We start from the raw sequence: 17,815 nt of genomic DNA, 5'->3' as shown, positions 1-17,815 counted from the left end.
CATGGTGGTTTCTGGGATGATGGTAACTCTCTGTATCCCCATAGGATTTTGGGGCCACATGGAGGATGTACTCATGTGTGGAAATTTGTGCATTTCATTGTGTGTAGATTTACCTGGGAAGTGGCAAGGAATGACCTGTAAACCAATATTAACTCTAGCATGCCAGATGCATGCTAGTTATGATATGCATGCGGATGTGTTTAGGAGTGAAGGATACTGGTGTCTGCCACTGTCTTTGAAATGCATAAAAAAAAAAAGATGAATTGATGAGACAAGATGAATAGATACATAACAAAGCAAGGATAGTTAAAATGTTATCAGTGGAAGCTAGGTGGTGAATATACTGGTGTCTACTGTATGTTTTAAAGTTTCCCTAATAAAACGCTAAATGAAAATGCAAAGCAAACAGAGTAACTTCCTGCTAGACACCCTTCCACTGCTTCCCCTTTCATTAGAAATAAAACACAAAATCTTTTCCGTGATGTCCCTGTCAACCTCAACATCCTCATCCCCTACATTCAATCTGTGATGACACAGACATTTATTGAGCATCTACTCTATGCCAGGGACTGCCCCAGATGCTGGAGTACATCATGGATCTGATACTATAACTGTCTTCTGCCTGGAGGACCCCATTCCCTCGGCTGGCCTCTGAGATTCCTTAAATTGTCTTGATTTGCAAGTTTATTTACACAGGGGTAGGTGCTCTGAGTCTATGGGGTCGCACAGAGTCGGACACGACTGAAGCGACTTAGCAGTAGCAGCAGCAGGTGCTCTGAGAGGGCACGGTTCTCTCTGTTACTCATGGCTGCACCGGCAAAGTCTTATTTACAATTAGACCGCAGTAACAATTAGTCAGAAGAATATTAGCTTTGCATTTGTTTAATATTTGCTATATATGCACCTGGCCCTGTTTTAAGCTATGTACACACATACGTGGTGGCTCAGACAGTAAAGAGTGCGGGACACCCGGCTTCCATCCCTGGGTCCCCTGGAGGATCCCCTGGAGAAGGAAATGGTAACTCACTCCAGTATTCTTGCCTGGAAAATCCCATGGACAGAGGAGCCTTGCAGGCTACAGTCCATGGGGTCACAAAGAGTTGGACACAACTGAGAGACTTCACTTTCCCTTTTTCACACACATCCCTATCTTTTTATTTTCTTTTATGTTTGGCCTCTTATTTGTGAGATCGTATTTCCCGGAACAGGGATTGAACAGGGGCCCTTGGGAGTGAGAGCCCAGAGTCCTCACCACTGGACCACCAGGGAATTCCCACACTTAACCTATTTAATTCTAAAACAGATCCCCATTTTACAGATGAGTTAACAGAGTCACGGAGAAGTTAGGCTGTGAACTCAAGTAGTCTGGCTTTAGACATCATGGTTCTAACCACTGTGCTATACTGTGAAGTGAATGAATAGTTTAGTCAATCATTCAGACTGGCCTGAGTTCAAATTCTAGTTGAGCCCTTTTGTTAGCTGTGTGGCCTAAGGCTCTCTGAACCTAGATTCTTTATTTTTTTTTGTTCGTTCTGTTAACTAATTAATTTTTATTGAAGTACGGTTGATTTACAATGTCGTGTTAATTTCAGGTGTACAGCAGTGATTCCGTTACACATGCCCATTTACATACATATATATGTGTATAATTAATATATGTACATATACATGTGTCTATATATACACATACATATTTATATATACATTACATATGTATATATAAATACATAATATATATATAGGTACACATGTATATATATATTTCCTTTTCAGATTCTTCTCCATTATAGTTTATTACAAGATATTGAGTATAGTTCCAGGTGATATACAGTAGGTCCCTGTTGGTTATGTATTTTATATATATGTGTATATATTTATACACATATATATAAATATACTGGAGAAGGCAATGGCACCCCACTCCAGTACTCTTGCCTGGAAAATCCCATGGACGGAGGAGCCTGGTAGGCTGCAGTCCATGGGGTCACTTCCCTAAGAGTCGGACACGACTGAGCGACTTCACTTTCACTTTTCTCTTTTCATGCACTGGAGAAGGAAATGGCAACCCACTCCAGTATTCTTGCCTGGAGAATCCCAGGGACGACGGAGCCTGGTGGGCTGCCCTCTATGGGGTCGCACAGAGTCGGACAGGACTGAAGCAACTTAGCAGTAGCAGCAGCAGGTGCTCTGAGAGGGCAAGGTTCTCTCTATTACTCATGGCTGCACCGGCAAAGTCTTATTTACAATTAGACCGCAGTAACAATTAGTCAGGGAAGCCCAAATATATATGTACATGTGTATATATATATTTTTTTCCTTTTTCAGATTCCTTTCCATTCAGTTCAGTTCAGTTCAGTCACTCAGTCGTGTCCGACTCTTTGCGACCCCATGAATTGCAGCACGCCAGGCCTCCCTGTCCATCACCAACTCCCGGAGTTCACTCAAACTCACGTCCATCGAGTCGGTGATGCCATCCATTACAGGTTATTAAAAGACACTGAGCATAGTTCCCTGTGCTATACAGTAGGTCCTTGTTGGTTATGTATTTTATATATTGTTAAATGTCCCGTCCCCTCCTCCTAGTTCATGGTGAAGATGTAAGATGCTGGAGGAAACCGGCTCAGAATCACCACACAAGCCCGCACACGAGCACACACACGCAGATAGCAGTGAGGAAGGAGGTAGGGCAGGGTCGCCGCCAGGCACTAGGGTGTGGCCTCCGGGAGGCGGCCAAAGTCTCCGGCTTGCAGGTTCCTCCCGTGGGTCCACGCCCTACCTGGGGAGCGGGGAGCGGTCTCCGCCCCCTCGAACCTGGGGGACCTAGAACCGTTGGGGAGTGTGTCCCCGACACCAGGCGGCGGTGGTCGTCTGGGAGAAAGAAATCCGACGGCGGGGAGAGAATCCCGCCCGCATGCAACGGGAGAGGCTCCGGCCCCGCCTCCCTCGGCAGGATTCCGGCGGGGAGGGAGGGAGCCGCCCCGCCCCCGCCCCAGACGAGCCGGGCCACGTGGGGCGTCTGAGAACCGGAGAAGCCGCAGACCTGCAGAGATGGAGGCGGCGGGCACCTGGGCTCTGCTGCTGCTGCTTCTCCTCCTGGTGGTGACGCTGGTGCTGCCTGCGACCTGGGACCGAGGCCACCTGCCCCCGGGGCCCACGCCGCTGCCGCTGCTGGGCAACCTCCTGCAGCTCCGGCCCGGGGCGCTCTACCTGGGGCTCCTGCGGGTGAGCGGCCGCGCGACGTCCCGGCTAGAGGAGAGCGGGTGGGAGGGGTGCCAGGGCCAAGAGACGCGAGGGGACCCCAAACCGGGAGACCACGCAGAGAGGCCCTTGAGTATCCTAGAAGATGCAGGCGAAGGGGCTACGGATGCCCCGGGATGGGGTGGGAGTAAGGGTCCCGGGCTGAGATAGTTGAGGGAGTGATGGTGAGAAAGGAGGCTAAGGTGGGGATGGCACCAGGAGAGGCAGAGAATCCTGGAGAGAGTGTGAGGGGTCGGAAGCAGGATCCAGAGTAGCAGGGGTCCCGGGTTAGAGAGACTGGGAGAATCCTAGGAAGGTTGGAGCGGGGTGCAGGGAACCGGAGCTGAGACAAGAGACCTCAAGCAGAAGAGACCGTGGTGGCTTGTCCCACTGGGAGAGGTATCGGGGAGATACAGGTGAGTCTCCTGAGGAGGGAGCAGAGAGTGAAAAGAAGGTGTGCCACCCCACCCCACCCCACCACCACCACCCCCCCCCCCCCCGCCCCTCACGCGGGGGAGTTGGAGGCTGGAGGATTCCAGGAATCTGTCTGCCCAGACTGATGGGGATACGGGCTGGAGGCTGGTCGGGGGCGGGGGGGCGGAGGGGGGGGGGGCGGGGGGGGGCGGTGGGAGAATACGTGGAACTCAGCTAGGAGGGAACTGGAAGCTCCTGGGAAGGAGAAAGTGGGGGAGAGAAAGAAGGCTGGGGTGGCCCCAACCTTTTCAGGGTCGGGGGGAAGAGAGGAAAGGCCAGAGGTTCCCCATTCTGGGGTCCTCCGTACAAGGCAAGGCCGGTAAAGGTCTTGTTTGAAAAGAGATAGTGCTGGTGCTTGGTGATATCTGCTCCCAGAATTTGAGTATTTAGCAGTGACTCAAAGTTTAGTATTTAGTCAGTTTTTTGGGGGGAGTGGGGATTAAGGAAGCCCACCGTTATCATCCATGCCCATTTTTGCCGCTATATGTCTGAGTTGTGGGAGTAATGGTGGGTCTTGGGTCATCCTGGCATCAGAAGTTAGGGCTCTGCAGGGTAAGGGGATGGGGACCAGAGAGTGTGTTGGGTGATGGAGTTTGGGGATGCAGAGCTTTCGGGGGCAGGGGGCTGGGAGCCTGGTACAAAACAAGAACTGAATCTCCCAAAGGCACTGTTTCCATTTGGGGTGAGGCAGAAGCAGAAGGGGTTCCTCTTAGGTGGTTCATCCAGAGACAAGGGGTCGCGATGGAGACAGACTTTGAGAGGCAGCAGCCTGCCCCGCATCACTCACGCTCCTCGCTCCCTGCTCCCAGCTGAGTAAGAAGTACGGACCAGTGTTCACCGTGTACCTGGGACCCTGGCGGCGCGTGGTGGTCCTGGTTGGGCATGAGGCTGTGCAGGAGGCCCTGGGAGGTCAGGCCGAGGAGTTCAGCGGGCGGGGGACGGTGGCAACGCTGGACGGGACCTTTGATAGCCACGGTGAGTCACAAGGGGAGCTGGAGGCTGCTGGGTCCCTTCACTCAGAGCCTGCCACCATTTATTGGCCTGTGGCCTTCTGTGTGTGGTTCAGGGTCTCTGGGCCTGTTTCCTCATTTGTAAAATGGAATGATAACAGTGCCTATTACCTATTACTGAAGGTTGCTCAAAGTCAGCACTCAGTTATCTGGTTGTAGTAGAGTTATTGCTGCTCCAGGGGAAGCCGCAGGGTTGGGAGGAAAAGGGAGAGCGTTTGAGACACTGGGAATTAGTGGGCAAACTCTCAAAATGTACAAACGAGTCTCTGTGTTAAGATTGAAAGCAGGAGGCCAGTGCTGGGTGCTCCAGGGAACATAGCAGTGAATAAACAGCCTCGGCCCTGCTTTCCCAGAGCGCACAGGTCAGGAGGAGACAGACTTGTCACTAGATAGTGACAGTCCAGAAAGATCAGGGCTGGCCTGCAGGAAGCCCTGGGACTGGTGGAATCGGAGGAGGCACCTGGCCCAGCCTGTCCAGGAGGTCTTCCTGAAAGATGGGGAGTCTGAGCTGAGACTCAGGGTTAGGGGAACAGTGTTTCAGGCAGAGAGACCAGCACCTACAAAAGCACGAAGGTGAGATGAGCATGCATTCATCGACTGACAACTTTTCATTACACCTGGCTGGGTACTGGGAACACAGCAGTAACAAATGTAATGACATGTTTTACTGTGGAAGTGATGAGCTGTGTGAGAAGACAATGGAGGGAGAGACTAGATTTCTAAAGCCAGGTGGTGCTAGTGGTAAAGAACCCCCCTGCCAATACAGGAGACGCCAGAGACTCAGGTTCGATTCCTGGGTTGGGAAGATCCCCTGGCGGAGGAAATGACAAGCCAGTATTCTTGTCTGGAAAATTTCATGGACAGAGGAGCCTGAAGGGCTACAGTCCATGGGGTTGCAAAGAGTCAAACATGACTGAGTATGCATGCACAGTCCTGAAAGCAGAACAGAGTGGACCTTTACTGGCCACAGGAGCAGAGGGAGTTGAGGGGAGAATGGAAGGAATCAGGGAAGGCTTCCTAGAGCAGGTGACATTTAAGCTGAGACCTCAAGGCTGAGTGGAGTTAGTTCAGTGAGGAGGAAGAGGTGAGTGGTCCAGGCAGAGGAAACAGCAGGGGCAGAGGCAGAGGGGACATGCTGACACCTTTGAGGAAGTGAGAAAAGGCCAGTGTGGGTGTATGAGGAACAAAGCTGGAGACATCTGCGGAGCCTGATCATGCAGAGCCTGAGTCAAGCCAGACTTTGGGTTTTCCTGGAAAAGAACAGAGTCAGAGTTAGAAAGGTCCTCTGGTTCCTGTGTGGGAGTCCAGAGAGGGGCTTGGGCAGGACCAGGGCTGGGGTCGTGGAGTGGGGAGGGGAGGTGGTCGGGAAAGGAATGCAGGACTCTGGGCAGGGAATGGGATGCTCGGTGGCTGAGCCAAGGAGAGATGCTGAGGCCAATGTGGGGCCCAGTGGAGGGATGGATGGGCAGGGGACATCCAGAAGGAGGCATCCAGGAGGCCACTGTAGGCTGGCATTCTACAAGTGGAAACAGCTCAGAACAGAGAAGGGTCTGTCCAGAGCAAGTCTCTTGGATAAAGACGAAAACAGTGCAATTCCTTCCTCCTCCTTCCCTGGACCCAATGCCCATGCATGCATGCTAAGTCACTTCAGTCATGTCCGACTCTTTGGAACCCTATAGACTGTAGCCCGCCAGGCTCCTCTGTCCTCTGTCCATGGGATTCTCCAGCAAATAATACTAGAGTGGATTGCCATTTCCTTCTCCAAGGGATCTTCCCAACCCAGGGATCGAACCCGCCTCTCTTATATGTCCTGGATTGGCAGACAGGTTCTTTACCGCTTGGGCCAGCTGAGAAGACCTGCATAAATGTTAAGATAGATAGATAGAAGGGTGGGAGGGAGGGAGAAAGAGGAAGAGGAAGGAAGGATAAATGGATGGGTGGGTGAATAGAGGAATAAAAAGATGGATAGAGAGAAGAAAGGAAGACATCTTCATTCACCTTGGTGAATTATCCGGAGTCTGGATAATCCCCGTTAATGACTCCCCAGGAGGTCAGCCTCTGATGCAAGGTTTGGCACTGACGGAGCACCTCCTGATTCCTCCTCCCTGGACTAGGCTCATATGGACTCAGGACAGGGCACCTCCCTGGGAGGAAGGGAGGAGTCCTGGGGATCAGGGGGAGGGCCAGTCCCTCCTTGAGCCTAGCCGTCTGTGCAGGGGTGTTCTTCTCCAACGGGGAGCGATGGAGGCAGCTGAGGAAGTTCACCACACTGGCCCTGCGGGACCTAGGCATGGGGAAGCGAGAAGGCGAGGAGCTGATCCAGGCGGAGGCCCGCTGTCTGGTGGAGGCGCTGCAGGGGACAAAAGGTCAGCAGGGCGCCAACTGTGGCAGGAACTTCTTCCCTGAGGGCCAGGCTGGGAGCTCTGTTTACTCTGCCTCTGTCTTCCTCCACCTTTCATCCGCCCTGCTGTCTCCCTCAGGGCCCGCGTCCCTGGCACTGCCATGTCACTCTTTCTGCCTCTTCTTTTTCTCTGTGTGTGCTCAGTCATGTCAGACTCTTTGTGACCCTGTGGACTATAGCCCGCCAAGCTCCTCCATCCATGGGATTCTCCAGGCAAGAATACTGGAGCAGGTTGCCACATCCTCCTCTAATAGATCTTCCCGACCCAGGGATTAAACCTGCATCTCCTTCATCTCCCGCCCTGGAAGGTGGAATCTTTACCACTGGGCCACCTTTCTCTATTTTTCTGTTATTCTCTCCTGTAAGTCTATCTCTCACTCTCTCTCTCTTTTTCCCCCTGGCCAAGCCAAGCGGCATGTGGGATCTAGTTCTCTGATCACCCCTGCAGTGAGAGTGCAGAATCTTCGCCACTGGACCCCCAGGGAATACCCCATGTCCAGCTCTCTTTCCCAGTCTGTCTCTCTCAGTATCTCTCTTTCACTGACTCTGTCTCCCTATCTCTCTCTATCTCAATCTGCTGTCTCTGTCTCCCTCTGTGCCTGTGTCTTTCCGGTGCTGTTGAGCCCCTATTCCATCTTTGTGGACCAGCTCTGCCCAAGTCAGTTCTGCTCTGCCTGTCTCCATCACAGCCTCCCCGCTGTCCCCCCCTCCCCAGGACGGCCGTTTGACCCCTCCCTGCTGCTGGCCCAGGCCACCTGCAACATCATCTGCTCCCTAGTCTTCGACCTCCGCCTCCCCTACGACAATGAGGAGTTCCAGGCTGTGGTCCGGGCGGCTGGCGGCATCGCCGTGGGGGTCAGCTCCCCGTGGGGCCAGGTAAGTGGCTGGGACCCCTCTCTGGCCACCTTCCCCAAAGGCTCCTGCCCGCCTCTTCCAGGTAACCCCAGAGTGCCCTGTCCGCCTGCCCCTCCACCCTGGTGCAGGGCCCCCATGGAAACAGCTGTTGTTCTCCCCACAGACCTACGAGATGTTCTCCCGGTTCCTACAGCGCCTCCCGGGCCCCCACACGCAGCTCCTCCGCCACTTGGGCACCGTGGCCGCCTTCGCCGCCCAGCAGGTGTGGCAGCACAAGGGGAGCCTGGGCACCTCAGGCCCTGTGCGCGATCTCGTGGACGCCTTCCTGCTGAAGATGGCAAAGGTGGGGAAGGTTAGGGTTGGGGGGCCTCCTGGCCGGCCCCCATCCGGGTGGTGCAGCTGGGACTCTCTGTCACCCTCCCTCTTTCTCTCTGCACGTCCCTCTGTGAATGCGGGTCTGAGTCCCTTGCATCTTCTACCTCCAACCTCAGCTCCCTGCCCAGGCCTCAAGCCCCTTGACCTGCTGCTGTCAACCCTGACCGTCACTTCCCCACACCCACACAGGACAGTTCCTATCAATTACAATGGTTTACTTACGAAACCTTGCAATAGAAAATTACACTAAGAAAGTCTTCTTTATTAATTGAGAACAACCAGCATATGAGAAAATTCGCAGTACGATGACCCCTGTGGAAATAACTAGTTTTTAATTGTATACACTTTGCAATTAGGAGAGATATTCAGGGCCACAGTCTTTGAATACATGCAGCCACCCTGTTCATGGAGAGAGAGGAATTTTTTTCTTAACTCTGTGGCCCTACTTTTTTTTTTTTTTGCCATGCCACTCGGTTTGTGGGATCTTAGTTCCCCGACTGGGAATTGAACCCAGGCCCTCGGCAATGAAAGTATGGAGCCCTAACCACTGAACTGCCAGGGAATTCCCATTTCCTTTCATTTTTTGAATTAAAAAGATTTAATTATATTTGAGATGAACAGATATTACTGTATATAAAATAGATAAACAGATAGATAAACTGTATAGTACAGGGAAGTATATTTAATGTCTTGTAATAACCTATAATGGAAGAGTTTGAAAAAGAATATATATAGTATGATTATATACATTCTGTATACAATCTGTATACATTCTGTATACAATCTGTATAACTCTGCTGTAGACTGGAAACATCATAAGTCAACCAGACTTCTGTAAAAAACTAAAATGTAAAAATTTTGGAAGTTCTCTGGTGGTCCAGTTGTTGGGACTCCATGCTTTTGCTGCCTAGGTTCGATTCCTGGTCAGGGAACTAGGAGCCCACAAACTGTGTGGCATGATCAAAAAAAAAAAAAAAATGAAGTATACAGTTTAGTAGTGTTAGATATTACGTCATCACCACCCATCGCCAAAACTCTTTTCAGCCAGCAAAACTGAAATTCTGTACTCATTAAATGATAGCTCCCCCTTCTTCCCTCCTCCAGCCCCCAGCCATCCCCTTCTACATTTTTTCTCTATGAATTTGACTACTCTAGGCACCTCATGTGTGTGTGTTAGTAGCTAAATTGTGTCCGAATCTTTGTGATCCTATGGATTATAGCCTGTAGGGCTCCTCTGTCCATGCAGTTCTCCAGACAAAAATACGGGAGTGGGTAGCCATTCCCTTCTCCAGGGGAGCTTCCTGACCCGGGGATCGGACCCAGGTCTCCCACAGCAGGCGGATGCTTCACCATCTGAGCCACCAGCATTTGTCTTTTTGTGGCTTATCTCACTTAGCGTAATGTCCTCAGGATTCATTATCGCTGTACCTCGTGACAAGATTTCCCTCCTTATTAAGGCTGAATTGTATAAATATAGCACATTTTCTTTATCCATTCATCCATCGGTGGACACTTGGATTACTTCCACCTTTCGGCTAATGTGAATAATGCTGTGATGAACATGGGGTGTGCAAATGTCCTTCGAGATCCTGCTTTCTATTTATTTCTTGCTTTCTACTCTTTTGAATAAATCCCCAGAAATGGAATTGCTAGATCACATGGTAATCCTGTTTGTAGCTTTGGAGGTACAGCAGTCTATACCATTTACCATAATAGCTGCACCCTGCTTTTTTTTTTTTTTTTTGGCTGCACTGGGTCTTCATTGCTGCGCTTGAGCTTTCTCTAGTTGCGGTGAGCAGGGGCTACTTTTCTTTGTGGAACACGGGCTTCTCACTGCGGTGGCTTCTCTCGTTGCAGAGCATGGGCTTTAGGAGTGTGGGCTCAGTAGTTGTGGTGCACAGGCTTAGTTGCTCTGCAGCATGTGGGATCTTCCCGGACCCATGTTCACTGAGTTGGCAGTCAGGTTCTTAACCACGGGGCCACTAGGGAAGTCCCTGCTGCACCCTTTCATATGTCCCCTTGGTGATAGGGGTTCTGGTTTCTCCACATCCTCATCAACACTTGTCATTTTCTGTTTGGGTTTTTTTAATCATAGCCACTCTTTCATTTTTAAACCATTTCAAGCCAACAGAAGTAATGTCAAGACCCGACTTTCCCATACATTTTATTTAAACTCCCTGACAAAGCTTTTCACTTGCGGCCTTATGCCCTACACGTGGCTGTGCTGGGTCTCTTCTGCCTGCATCCCGTGTTGTCTGAGTCCCTCTGCTTGGTTTCTCCTAGGAGAAGCAAGACCCAAACACAGAATTCACCGCCAAGAACCTGCTGATGACGGTCGTGTATCTGCTGTTTGCCGGGACAGTGACGGTCAGCACCACGATCCGCTACACCCTGCTGCTCCTGCTGAAATACCCTCAGGTCCAAGGTAGGAGCCTTCTCCACCAGCCAGGCCCCGGGAACAGGAGGGAGGGCTCGAGAAGAAGAATGTTCAGGAGAGTGGGCAGTCTGAGCCAGAGCATGGAGCCAAGAATGAGCCCGGACATCCAGGGTGTCTGAGGAGCGGGAAGTTTGGGGACTGCCGCTGCAGCCCGAGGCACAGTGAAATGAGAAAGGAGGCAAGAGATGTCTCCGGCCTTGCTGCCTTGGTAGTACATTGTACGCCTAACCCTGAGCAGTGGGGAGCCATGGAGGGCTGTTGAGCAGGGGAGGGCAAGGTCAAATTAGCATTTTAGAAAAATGTTTTGGTCTGTCATGAAGAAGTAGGTTGTAGAGTATGAAAGAGGATGCCAGGAGGTCAGGGTGGAGCCAGGGCAGGGACCTGGGTGGGAGAGAACAGGGCTGTGCCAGGCTGTGAAGAGGGAAGAGGGGGCCTGGTAGGCAGGTGGTAGAGGATGACAAGGGAGGGAGGTGTCCAGGGACAGGCCCAGGGCTCTGGCCAGGGGATGGGGGAGCCGTGAGGCCACCCTGAGATGGGGGCAGAGGGATGAGGAGCTATTTCAGGGGAGACGCTGAGGCCGTGCGTGCGTGCTCAATTGCTCAGTCGTGCCCAACTCTTTGCAGACTGTAGCCCGCCAGGCTCCTCTGTCCATGGAATTTCCCAGGGAAGAATACTGGGGCAGGATGCCATTCTTCTTCCAGGGGATCTTTCCAGCACAGGGGTCGAACTTGAGCCTCCTACGTTGGCAGGCAGGTTCTTTACCTCCGAGCTACTGGGGAAGCCCCATTTGGAGACAGTTTGAGTGTGAGGAGCCTGGGACCACCAGGGGGAGGCATCCAACCCGGGTCAGAACTGAAGATAAAAAACAAACTGGGGTTATCAGAGCACAGGCAAGACCTGAAGCTGTGTTAGTGAGGGAGGGCAAGGAATGTGCCCCAAGGCACTGCAGCATTTCAGGGGGAGGCCACTCCATCAAATGCCATCGAGCGAGTGGGATGGGATGACAGGGAAGCTGGGACCTGGTGGCCTTGGTGGTCAGCTGCGATTTCAGCTCACCAGGCCTCAGTGTCCTTATCTGGGAAATGGGGCTATGTAATGGCTCCCCCACCACCACAGGATTGCTGTGGGAATTGGAAGAAAAGAGACGTAATGCCCAGCACACGGGATGTCTGGGCTGTGGAGGGCCAGAGGACTCTCCCTCCCTGCCCGCCAGCCTCACCCCTAACCATAACTGATCAAGAAGATGGGAGTTCCCTGGTGGTCCAGCAGTTAGGAGGCCACGCTTTCACTGCCAAGGGCTTGGGTCCGATCCCTGGTCAGGAAACTAAGATTTGGGCAGCACAGCTAAATAAATAAATAAAAGTTTTAAGAAGAAGAAGAAGGTGAGATGTCCAAGGGGAGATCACAGGACCCGGCCCAGCCTTTGACCTCCAATTTTCCTCTTCTTGCGTGCAGAGCGTGTGCAGGAGGAGCTGATGCGAGAGCTGGGGGCCGGCCAGAGGCCAAGCCTGGGGGACCGAGCCCGCCTCCCCTACACGGATGCAGTTCTGCATGAGGCGCAGCGGCTGCTGGCGCTGGTACCCATGGGAATACCCCGAGCCCTCACCAAGACCACCCGCTTCCGGGGGTACACCCTGCCACAGGTAGGTTTTCCCATCAGCCAGACGCAGCGGCTATCTCTCCCCTGAGCCTTGGGTCCGAGCCGCTCGCTGTCTTTGTTTCTGGATCTTGGTCTGGTTTTCTGTGTCTTCGTCTTCCTCCTCTCTGTCTCTCCTCTCTGGATGACATCTTCCTCTCTTTTTCTGTCCTTGTCTCTGCACCTCTGTTGCCTTCTGTGTACATCTTCTCTTGCATTTTGACGCCCTCTCTGAGCCTGTTTGCCCATGTGTCCAATGGATCCTAATTCTTTGTTGTTCAGTCGCTAAGTGGAGTCTGACTCTTTGCGACCCCACAAACTGCAGCCCACCAGGCTTCTCTGTGCCCCGCTATTCTGCCTCCTTCCAGTTGTGGCTGAGACAAGCAGATAAGGTGACAGGCAGGGAAGCAAGTTGAGAACTGAGGGCCAACGGAGGCCTCTCGCCTCCACCCTCCCCATTCCCCTCCTCGCTGCAAAGGCAATCAGGCTCTCCTTCCCTCCACACCTACACACTTAGTTCCTGCCCCTTCATTTCAGAACAACTCACAGCTAGCGCCACCAGGGGGCGACATCTCCCTGGAAACCGCAAGTGCCTTTCTGGCAAGCTGCTCCTTGAGTTCGTTGTAGAATCCAACTCAAAGCAGTTAGAATCCAGTCCTGCTGTTTTCTAGCTGAGACATGGAGCAAATCACTTCGCCCTCCATCTACTTCTCTGCTAAATCGGAAACAATAATATTATCAATTTGAAATTGTAAGGAATCTGTGACATGACACTTGTGAAACACCAAATGAGAGACTTCCCCAGTGGTTCAGTGGTTAAGACCCCCAAACTTCCAATGCAGGGGGCACAGGTTCAATCCCTGGTAGGGGAAGTAAGGTCCCACATGCCATGTGGCGTGGCCAAAAAGAAAAACCCCAAAACACCAAATGAGATGTGCAGGAAGTGGGGCTCCTACGTACCCCACAGCAGCAACTATTACCAAAGCAACGACCATTGCAACTACAATAACTACGATAATGGCAACAGCAGTTACAGGCATCAGTGATCGAGGACCTGCTCTGTGCCAGATATTATTCTAAACGCTTTGCACGTATTACCTTATTTAACCTTCGGAGCAACACTATAGCTTTATCATGCCCACTTTACAGATGCGGAAACTGAGCCCTGAGAGGTTAGATTTGCCAAGCTCACCCAGCCTGTGAGCAATAGGGTAGGATTTAAGCCCAGAGCCTATGCTTTAACCATTGCTATCTGTCTTTCTCTTCTTTTTTTTAATCTCTTTTCTGAACAGCGACAGTATGACCTTCTCCTCAGTGCTCACTCAACCTTCCCAATTCAGAGCCCCAGTAGCCAGTATCCTTAATAAAGGAGGTCCCTCACCCTCTCCTCAGATTCCCAACCTTCGTTCACCCTCCACCATAGTCTTGGGAACACGGGGACTCTGATCTCAGCTGAAGGGGCTGCCCGTCTCCCCAAATCCGAGCAGGGGGATGCCTTCGTGGACAGCCCTCACTCACCCACCTTTCACCTTCAGAAAACCATAGTGGCAGAAAGCTGGACTCTGAGCTAAGTGGCTTAGGATAGCCACAGCTTAATCACAGTGTACCCTCAAGGTATAATAACAAATGTAAAAATAATAAACTCTGCCAAAGCCATGTCCAGATGTTTGCCTCAAGCAAGTTGCTTAAGATCTCTGAGCCTTTGTTTTCCCATCTTTTTTTTTTTTTGGTTGCGCAACTTGCAACTATTAATAGCTCCCTGACCAAGGATCAAACCTATGTCCCCTGCAGTTGAAGCACAGAGTCCTAACCATTGGACTGCCAGGGAAGTCCCCCATCTTTAAAATAGGGATCATATTAATAACTGTTCTCTGGACTTGTTAAATGAAGAAGGAAATGGCAACCCACTCCAGTACTCTTGCCGGGAAAATCCCATGGACAGAGGAGCCTGGCGGGCTATAGTCCATGGGGTCGCAAAGAGTCAGATACGCCTGAGCACTCACACATACCTGCAGACTTGTTAAAAAGATTTAGTGAGTTTGTGTATCTTTGTGAGTAAGTATAATATGTGTATATAGTATATACGAGGTAATATATGTAATACTTAATAAGATGCCTGATCCATAAAAGTACTCAGTAAACATGATGCTGCTATGTTTTGTGAGTCAGTTTCCCCAGACTCCAGACTGCTGTGTTCTGCCCTCAGGAACTGAAAACCTGGGGGGTGAGAGATATTTGTAGTTTGGGGTGTTTTTTATATTTTTTTATGTCCCCACTGTTTTCCAAGAGCTTAGGGGCCAGAATTTTGGAGGGAGGGCGGGGTTGGGGGGCGCTGTACTGGGTCTTCGTTACGGCGTATAGGCTTCTCTAGTTGCCCCTCGGCATGCAGGATCTTCGTTCCCCAACAAATGTCCCCTGCGTTGGAAGGCAGATTCTTAGCCACTGGGCCACCAGGGGAGTCTGGATATTCGTAGCTTTGTTATGACCTCCCCTGGTGGCTCAGATGGTAAAGAATCTGCCTGCAGTGCGGGAAATCCCTGGGTCAGGAAGATTCCCTTGGAGTAGGAAACGGCAACCCACTCCAGTATTCTTGCCTGGAGAACGCCATGGATGGAGGAGCCTGGTGGGCTACAGTCTATGGGGTCGCAAAGAGTCGGACATGGCTGAGCGACTATCACCACCACAGGGCACAGAGGTCTTCCCCCTTCTTGGCTCCATCCTGCATGACCCCGCCGTCTTCGAAGAGCCCAAGGAGTTCAACCCAGGCCGATTCCTGGACGCGGATGGGAAGTTCAAGAAGCACGAGGCGTTCCTGCCCTTCTCCTTAGGTATCTTTTGGGGCCACCCCTGCCCACTCACCGGTCCCCCTGTGCCTGGCAGGGAGAGCGGCTGGCCCAGCGCCACCTCTCTCTTCCCTCCAGGTAAGCGTGTCTGCCTCGGGGAGGGCCTGGCTCGGACCGAACTCTTCCTCCTGTTCACCGCCATCCTGCAGGCCTTCTCACTGGAGGGCCCGTGCCCGCTGGGCGCCCTGAGCCTCCAGCCGGCCATCAGTGGCCTTTTCAACATCCCCCAAGCCTTCCAGCTGCAATTCCGGCCCCGCTGACCTCCACCCCACCCCTACCTGCTGTGTGGACCGGATAACAGAGGGAGCCTTGGGAGGGTGGCAGCCTCGACGGTGGGCATGGACACGGCTGTGTCTCCAGAGCCAAATGTCTACACAACAGGCAGCCTCATTCACACCCGTGTAGGTGTATATTCACACACGTATGTTCAGCCTCCACATCCGCAGGGTCATCAGCACCCAGACACACCCACAAGAACCATAAGGCAACTGCACCACACTGCTTTCTAAAGACAGAAATTCAGCCCATCTGAAATCACGACCACATACCCAGATAACCCACCGACTCAACACACAGCACAACCACCCTGGACTCAGCCCACACGTGGGCATTCAGCTGCTGCCTTTACAACTCACGGAAATGGCCACAGTGTTTGTGGCCCTCATGCCCTCTGAGCACATCAAATTTACCGGTGCCACCGTCTCTGGGAGCCTGGAGCAGAGACCCCAGGCTGGGTCATATCACCACACACATGTCCTCAGAGAGGTATGTCCCTTGGTGACCCTACCGCTATCTAGGCATAAGACCGTCGCCATCCACAGGCCCCCAACCCTCGAAGGACACAGCCAGCCCACGTGTGTGTGACACGAGCCTGACTGCTGGATATCTCCCTGCTAAGACACAACACAGCCTCGGGGGCTGCAGTTGCAGCCTCCTCTGCACCTTCAGCCAAGGGCATCCCCTTTGCAGGTACCCTGATCCTAAGAAGCCCCCAAATACAGACACAACCCAGTGTGCAGTTGTGCACACAAGCCTGGAGACCAGGTAAAGTTGGACACACGTGGACCCCCAGGCCAGGGTAGCGCGCGCGCGCACACACACACACACACACACACACGCCAGCTTATATCAGGGATTGAACCCATGTCTCTTATGTCTCCTGCATGGGCAGGCACATTCTTTGCCACTGCGCCTCCAGGGAAGGCCTAGCTAGCCTCCCCTGCTCGCCTCCCCGCCCCCACCAGCACACACACTGACCCACCGCCCTGACTCTGCGTCACAGTCCCAGCTAGACCCCATGGAAGGAGCCAGATTCCAGTTCCCCGTGTCAGGGAAGAGGCCAGGTCTGACGTCCTTGCCACTTGGAAGGTCCCCGTTTTGCAATAAAAGTTTGTTTCTGGCCCCGGGGCTGGGCCTAGTCTGAGTGTGACAGTGTCCATTATTGTGAGTAAGGGGTGGGGACGGGGGTCCACCCCTCCCTCGAGGCTAGGCGGGAACTGAAAAACATGGCCCCCGCCTACCCTGGCTGTTGACATCAGTAGCAGATGTGGAGGTGGGGGGGAGGGGAGCTGTCCTAGGCCTCACTTCCGGTGAGGCTGGCGGGGGGAGGGGCAGGACTGGGGGGCGGGGGCTTGGGGCGGTGGGGGGACCTCAGTTTGGGACAGCCCGAAGGTGACCGCCCAGCACCCTGGGCACCCTCCCAAACTGAAAGCAGATGCTGAAACACAAACCCTACCCTTCAGTCTGGCCTCTCCTGCCACCCCTTCCCTCCCTTCTCTTCACAAGGGAGCCAGAAGCATCTTTTTATTTGTCAACTATCTAGTAAGGAAGTTTTCAAATATACAGTAGTAGAGAGAATAGGACAGTGGGCCCATGACCCGGCCTCAACTTTCTGCTAATTTTATTTCTCTTACGATGATTTTAAAGCCAATCTCAGAAAATGATTGAATACACATCCTAATTGGAAAAGACATTCCCCCTGCCAACGTTTTTTTTCCATTTCTTATTTTCTTTTATAAAGTCATTATGTTGGACCTGACGATTTTTTTTCTTTTAAAATATTCATTTATTTATATATTTATGGCTGTGTTGGGTCTTAACTTCGGCACGCCAGCTCTTCATTGCAGCATGCGGGCTTCTCGCTAGTTGTGGCTCACAGGCCCAGTAGTTGAGCCTAGCTGCCCCGTTGTGGGCTTAGTTGCCGCGTGGCATGTAAGATCTTATTTCCCTGACCAGGGGTCGAACCTGAGTGCCCTGTATTACAAGTCAAATTCTTAACCACTGGGCCCACCAGGGAAGTCCCCCCTCTCCTGCAACATTTTATTATGACAGTTTTCAAACATGCAGCAAAGTTGAAGGGATTATTCGGGAACATCCGTGGGACACTACCTACATTCTCCCACCTTGGTTGCCCTGCTTCATCAGTACATTTTTCTATCCACCTGCCCATCCAACTCTTTTTTTTTTTTTAAAGCATTTTAAGACAAATTGCAAAGACTTCCCTGGCAGTCTAGTGGTTAGGACTCCACCCTTCCACTGCTTGGGGTG

General features: G+C 52.2%; 1 protein-coding gene across 1 annotated transcript; it reads left to right on the top strand.

Annotated features, from left to right (window-relative positions):
• Positions 1 to 2,748: 2,748 nt before the first annotated feature.
• LOC113876478 (cytochrome P450 2S1) lies at positions 2,749 to 16,692 on the top strand. The gene is made up of 9 exons (XM_027515748.1): positions 2,749 to 3,222; positions 4,521 to 4,686; positions 6,938 to 7,087; positions 7,838 to 7,998; positions 8,141 to 8,320; positions 10,636 to 10,777; positions 12,245 to 12,432; positions 15,112 to 15,253; positions 15,347 to 16,692. Exons 1-9 carry the CDS (start codon positions 3,049 to 3,051, stop codon positions 15,526 to 15,528), a joined length of 1,485 nt encoding a protein of 494 aa, XP_027371549.1. The 5' UTR covers positions 2,749 to 3,048; the 3' UTR covers positions 15,529 to 16,692.
• The last annotated feature ends 1,123 nt before the right edge of the window (positions 16,693 to 17,815 follow it).

Source organism: Bos indicus x Bos taurus, chromosome 18 (assembly GCF_003369695.1).
Source record: "Bos indicus x Bos taurus breed Angus x Brahman F1 hybrid chromosome 18, Bos_hybrid_MaternalHap_v2.0, whole genome shotgun sequence".
Lineage (NCBI taxonomy): Eukaryota > Metazoa > Chordata > Mammalia > Artiodactyla > Bovidae > Bos > Bos indicus x Bos taurus.
This window is presented reverse-complemented; position numbering and strand designations above follow the sequence as displayed.

What these genes read in the sequence shown, in the direction of transcription:
- LOC113876478 (XM_027515748.1), top strand. Translation starts at nt 3,049, where the DNA reads ATGGAGGCGGCGGGCACCTGGGCTCTGCTGCTGCTGCTTCTCCTCCTG. An exon ending in CGGGACCTTTGATAGCCACG is followed by an intron (nt 4,687 to 6,937) that starts GTGAGTCACAAG and finishes CCGTCTGTGCAG; the next exon opens with GGGTGTTCTTCTCCAACGGG. An exon ending in GAAATACCCTCAGGTCCAAG is followed by an intron (nt 10,778 to 12,244) that starts GTAGGAGCCTTC and finishes TCTTGCGTGCAG; the next exon opens with AGCGTGTGCAGGAGGAGCTG.